The sequence below is a fragment of the Oryctolagus cuniculus genome, chromosome 18 (genome assembly GCF_051225735.1).
Source record: "Oryctolagus cuniculus isolate XC-2025 breed Fujian yellow rabbit chromosome 18, ASM5122573v1, whole genome shotgun sequence".
In the NCBI taxonomy this organism is placed as follows: domain Eukaryota; kingdom Metazoa; phylum Chordata; class Mammalia; order Lagomorpha; family Leporidae; genus Oryctolagus; species Oryctolagus cuniculus.
In genome coordinates, this window is record NC_142884.1 from 77,917,851 (window position 1) to 77,923,850 (window position 6,000).

The 6,000-nt window shown below is 63.3% G+C and overlaps 1 protein-coding gene and 1 non-coding gene across 3 annotated transcripts in view; both read right to left on the minus strand.

Moving 5' to 3' along the window:
* Positions 1–3,726, minus strand: part of FBXO31 (F-box protein 31) — a 46,007-nt gene extending 42,281 nt beyond the window's left edge. The window contains exon 1 of one of the 2 annotated variants that reach the window (XM_070061883.2): positions 3,255–3,726. In XM_070061883.2, the coding sequence (XP_069917984.2) occupies positions 3,255–3,609 (355 nt within the window). In that variant the 5' untranslated portion in view covers positions 3,610–3,726. The remainder of the gene's footprint in view (positions 1–3,254) is intronic. The other variant, XM_070061884.2, reaches the window with a different exon arrangement.
* A 280-nt stretch (positions 3,727–4,006) lies between these two features.
* TRNAM-CAU (transfer RNA methionine (anticodon CAU)) lies at positions 4,007–4,079 on the minus strand. The gene has a single exon. It is a non-coding gene; the product is annotated as a tRNA-Met (tRNA).
* Between the last annotated feature and the right edge of the window lie 1,921 nt (positions 4,080–6,000).

The window sequence follows — 6,000 nt, forward strand, 5'->3', positions numbered from 1 at the left end:
AGGTGCTGGTTCAAGTCCCGGCTGCTCCTCTTCCAATCCAGCTCCCTGCTGTGGCTTGGGAAAGCAGTGGGAGATGGCCCACGTCCTTGGGCCCCTGCACCCGCGTGGGAGACCTGGAAGAAGCTCCCGGCTCCTGGCTTTGGAATAGCCCAGCCCCAGTCACTGGCCATTTGGGGAGTGAAGCAGTGGATGGAAGGCCCCCTCTCCCCCACCTCTCCATAACTCTGCCTTTCAAAATAAATATTTTTTGGAAGCTACACAAGGAGGAGACGTGACGTGGGGGGAGGGGAAGGGGTCCTCCACCTGCTGGTTCACTCCCCAGATGGCCACAGTGGCCGGAGCTGCATCGATCTGAAGCCAGGAGCCAGGAACTTCTCCTGGTCCCCAAGCACGTGGGCCCTCTCCCACTTGCAGAGCAGCTGGCTCTCGAATCAGTGCCTCAGTGCCCATAGCGGATGCCTGCACTGCAGGTGGCGACTTTACCCGCTGTGCCACAGCGCTGGCCCCAATAAACAGATCTTAAAAAAAAAAAAAAAAAAGCTGCCAGGACGAACGCACACAGGCTCACTGGGGACCCAGCTGTGGACCTGTTCGTGCCCTGGGGATGACAAATGATTACCTAAGCACAAATGTTTCATTCAGTAACTTTCATTACAGTTGAAAGTGTTGCAAAATTCACTATAAATTAAAATTGAATACAGACCCTGAGAAAGTATTTACAATATGTTGAAATACCGGCCGACTGTATAAATAAAACACACAAGGGAAAAACAGAAAGAGAGCACAAAGGTTACAGATAAGCAGTGAGAGGAACCTAAAGACCAACAAGCACGTGTCAAATGCGCGTGCTCGCCAGTTAGCAGGTTAAAAAGGACGACACCAGTGCTGCACCCACACTGGGCCAACTGTCAGAGAGGGTCATCCGCCAGAACTTAGCGGACCCAGGACCAACTGGGAAAGTGAGCGTGCTGGGTCGCCGTGGCGGCTACTTGGTGACCACGCACCTGCCCGCCTAGGGTCCGCCCTGTCGCCCACGCACGTCCTGCGGCCAGGTGTGCAAACAGGCAACTCTCCCCCGGGAGCCAGCCAGCCCTCACAGCCGTCGCCCCAGCAACACCACTTCCAGACACAGTGCGACTTTCCTCTCCTGCTACGATTTTGTAAGATACACGTATTCACCTGAAAGCAGGAAGACAGAAAGAGGGGGTAGACGGGGGGGGGGGGGGGATCTTCGGCTGCTGGTTCCACCCCCAAACGGCCCAGGGAGCAGGGGCCATCCGGGTCTCCCACGTGGGTGCAGGGGCCCAAGCGCTTGGGCCGTCTCCCCGGCTTCCCCCGGCGCTTCGACAGGGAGCTGAACTGGAAGTGGGGAAGGCAGGAGTCCCGGCACACACGTGGGACGCCCGCATCGCAGGCAGGCGCCACCGTGCTGGCCCCACAGCGGAGTTTCCAAACAAATACGCATCCAAAGATTATCAAGTTGTTGAATGTCATACTGTATACAATGAAAAAAATAAGATAAGCTAATTTAAAAGACCAAACTAAATGTAATAAAATGGGCAAACACAAGTTGACAGAGGCTAAAAAAAAAAAAAACAAACAGGCAGAATGACGCCTACAGTGTGATCTCATTCCACAAATTAAAGGACCATCATCACAAGTGACAGACAGCATCCGCACCACCACAGGCGACGGACAGGCGTGCGCACCATCACGGGCGACAGACAGGCGTGCGCACCATCACAGGCGACAGACAGGCGTGCGCACCACCACAGGCGACAGGCATACACACCACCACAGGCGACGGACAGACGTTTGCACCATCACAGGCGATGGACAGGCACACGCACCATCACAGGCGATGGACAGGTGTGCGCACCATCACGGGCGACAGACAGGCACACGCACCATCACGGGCGACAGACAGGCGCACACACCATCACAGGCGACAGGCGCACACACCATCACAGGTGATGGGCAGGTGTGTGCACCATCACAGGTGATGGACAGGCGCACGCACCATCACAGGTGATGGACAGGTGTGCGCACCATCACGGGCGACAGGCGCACACACCATCACAGGTGATGGGCAGGTGTGTGCACCATCACAGGTGACAGACAGGCGCACGCACCATCACAGGTGATGGACAGGCGCACACACCATCACAGGTGACGGGCAGGCGCACGCGCACATGGCCTGGAACCGCTCACAGCACCCAGGACAGCGGTGATTCCCGGAGAGGGAAGGGAGGCAGTGACACGGGACCTGGGCACGGGCGGAGATGGCTGCTGGCAGGAAGGAACTAAGCGAATTCGACCGAAGGCCCCACAGGGCTTGGATGCTGGGCTGCACCTGCTCCTCACCGGTGCTGTTCCGCTCCCTGGCTGCCTGGCGACGGTGTCCACCAGGGCCCCGCGTGTCCCCACTCCTCTACTTCCGTTAGCAATTCTAAGAATTCCCCCAGCCGCAGTCGCAGCTCAGCTCCCCTGGCTGAGGACGCGGAGTCCACACAAATTCTGCCGTGCACTGTCCCCAGCGTGGAGTCCCGGACGCCACAAGTCTCCAGACAGGGTCGGGGACGTCACTGCCCAGGCCTGGGGGCCGAGCGGCGCGTGGGTGTCAGCGGGGACAAAGTGCCGGGAGCGAGCAAGGCGGGGCTCCCGAGAGGAGCACGGTGGGACCTCTCCGCCCCCACCCTAGAACGCTTAAAAAAAAAAAAAAAGCCACTTTTCCTGCCACACCAGTGTCACGGACATTCAGAGTTCCTACAAATCTGCAACACAACGCCCCAACAGGAAAACCACAGAAAAAGACCACCAGGGAATTCTCAAGGAGTGCGACCCACGCGGGAGCCACGCCTGCGCGGGTGAGGCCTTGCCAGGGCCCGGGGCCCGCACCCGGCCGCCCGCACTCCCCACGCCCCCCGCCCCCCGAGGCCAGGCCGGCCGGCCCGGCGCGGGGCACACGCCAACAGCGGACGCGAGGCCGGGGAGCCTGCAGAGCCGCGCGGGGACGCGCCAACTTCCGAGCCCCGCAGCCTCGCACGCCGACAGCGCCGGGTGGAGACGCACGCGTGGCTCGCGCGGGAGTGGGGCAGCGCTGCCTCCGGGGCCGCAGGGCGGGCGCGCGCGCGACGGCGGGAGCCGCTGCGGGACGTCCGCCCCGCGCGCCCGGGGCCGGCCGGAGGCCCGAGCACGCAGCCCGGCTCGGCCGGCCCCGACAGAGCCCCGGCCCGGGGCGCCCGCGCACTCACCCTCCCGGCAGCGCCGCCTCCAGATGGTGTCGGTGTGCAGGATGCGGCGGAACTTGGTGCAGACCTGGGCCAGGCTGGGCAGGTCGGTGCCGGGCAGCGAGGCGAAGATCTCCACCAGCAGCTCGGGCGGCAGCTCCAGCAGCGAGCAGCGCGCGGGCGGCGGCGGCGAGGGGCCGGCGCACGGGCCGCCCCCGACCCCGGCCAGCGGCGCCGCGCACGCCTCGATGCGCTCCTCCTCGGGGTCCGTGTCCGGCTCGCTGTCGGCCGCCGCCGTCTCGGCCGGGCCCCGGCGCTGCTGGCGGCGCCGGCAGCCGCGCGACGGGCCCACGCCGCAGAGCCGAGCGCACACCGCCATGCCGCCGACTGACGGTGCCGGCCGGACGCCGCGCGCCTGTGCGCACGCGCGGAGGCCCCAGCGAGCGAGGCACGCAGACACCGCCCCGCTCCGAGCCGACCCCGCCCCCGGAGCCTGGGAACGCCCCCTTCTGGGCGGAGCGGGGCGCCGGCCACGCCCCCGCCGGGCTGAGCTGCGCCGCAGAGCCTGGCCACGCCCCGTCGGGCTGGGGTACGGGGTGGAGCGGGGCGCCGGCCACGCCCCCCCCATAAATCAGACTGGGCAGACCAGGAAAACGGCGACCCTGCGAGACACCCCGCGCGGCTACCCGGGGTGGGTGGGGTCTGCGCTCTCCCGAGGAAAGGACTAGAAACCACCATCAAGACAGCAGCGCATGCTGGGAACAAAACAATGCGGATGCCCCGTGTGAGGATCGAACTCACGACCTTCAGATTATGAGACTGACGCGCTACCTACTGCGCTAACGAGGCTCCTAGGCAACCGGCTGGCGCGCGAGTCTTTGGAGTGGCTCGCAAGCCTCGCCTCGGCCCCCGCCGCGCGGCCAGGGTTTCGGTGTCCATGCGTCCGCCGTACGACCGCGTGCGGCTGCTTGGGCGTAAGACCGTGCACACTCGCAGCGCTCCACGCACGCCAGGGGCACCGCCGACTGCTCCTGCGAGGCGGGCGCTCATCCCGCCCCGGCCTCCCGCCCGCCGCCGGCGCTCCCAGGAGCACGGGGAACCGGAGGCTTCCCTGCTCCGCACACCCTCCGGAGCCTGTGGCTCTGGGAAACCTGAAAGTCACCAAACGAGCACTGTGCGCCCGGCCCGAGGGCCACACCCCGCCTTCCGCCGCAGGTACGCCGGCCTCCCAGCCCGCGGCCGGCCGACGACCCACGCCCCGCTCCTCGTCCCGAGGGCCCCTTCCAGGCAGCGGCCCCCCGCTGTCCCCCGGAGGAGCGTGGCCCAGGGCGTGGTAAGGCCCAGGAGCTGTAGGACTCGCCGTGCACGGGGACCCCGGGCTGTACCCCGACAGTGGCAAACCCCCAGGCTGTACCCCGCAGTGGCAAACCCCCGGGCTGTACCCCGCAGTGGCACGGCCCTGGAGCTGTAGCACCCTCCGTGCACGGGGCCCCTGGGCTGTACCCCGACATTGGCAAACCCCCGGGCTGTACCCGGCAGTGGCACGGCCCTGGAGCTGTAGCACCCTCCGTGCACGGGGCCCCTGGGCTGTACCCCGACATTGGCAAACCCCCGGGCTGTACCCGGCAGTGGCACGGCCCTGGAGCTGTAGCACCCTCCGTGCACGGGGCCCCTGGGCTGTACCCGGTAGTGGCAAACCCCCTGGGCTATAGCCCCAGCAGTGGCACCTGCCACGGCGTTGCCTTCCCCGGTAGCAGCCTCAGGTGCACGTCGCTGTCACGTGCGGTGCTCACACCCACACGACCCGGGAATGTTTACCGACCACAAGTTGGCTAAGTGGGAAACAGGACGAGCCCACACGCTGAGAACACGCGCGGATTTTCAGCGCGAGCCTGCAAGCTCCAGTGTCTCACCCAGCAGACACAAGGGCAAACTCCCCAAAGACCAGGGGCTCCAGAAAACAAGGGCAAACTCCCCAAAGACCAGGGCTCCAGAAAACAAGGGCAAACTCCCCAAAGACCAGGGCTCCAGAAAACAAGGGCAAACTCCCCAAAGACCGGGGGCTCCAGAAAACAGGGCAAACTCCACAAAGACCAGGGCTCCAGAAAACAGGGCAAACTCCCCAAAGACCGGGGGCTCCAGAAAGAGCTCATGGAAAACGGGTTTTCTGAAGAAGCAATGCGTGAGGTCGGAAGTTCTTGCCCCTGCTACATGGATTTTTTTCACTCCATTTTCCCAGAAGCTTTTTGAAGGACCTTGGCACTTACTTAGTCGGCCGTGGGCTGCGTTCTGTGGGCATCCGTGGATTCCTTGCCACACCTGCACTTCAGTTTATCACAGAAAGAAGTCTGCCCCTTCTACACTCTGCTAGGAGCCGGGTATACAAAATCTAACAAAATACGCTGTGCTCCCGGCCAAAGGAGCTTGGAGTTTACGAAAGGCACAACACAATCTGGCTAAACTTCCATGTTTAGAATAGCTGTGCTAGCCTGTGTGCAAACTTGATTATGCAATTAAAGGATCTATATGTCCTATAAACTATATGCATGTCTTAAGATTTTATTTGTTTGATAGAGTTACAGAGAGAGGGAGAGGGATATCTTCCACTTGCTGGTTCACTCCCCCAAACAACCGCAAAGGCCAGAGCTGAGCTGATCTGAAGCCAGGAGCCAGGAGCCTCTTCGAGGTCTCTCAGGCAGGTGCAGGGGCCCAAGGACTTGGGCCATCTCCTGCTGCTTTCCCAGGCCACAGCAGCGAGCTGGGTCAGAGG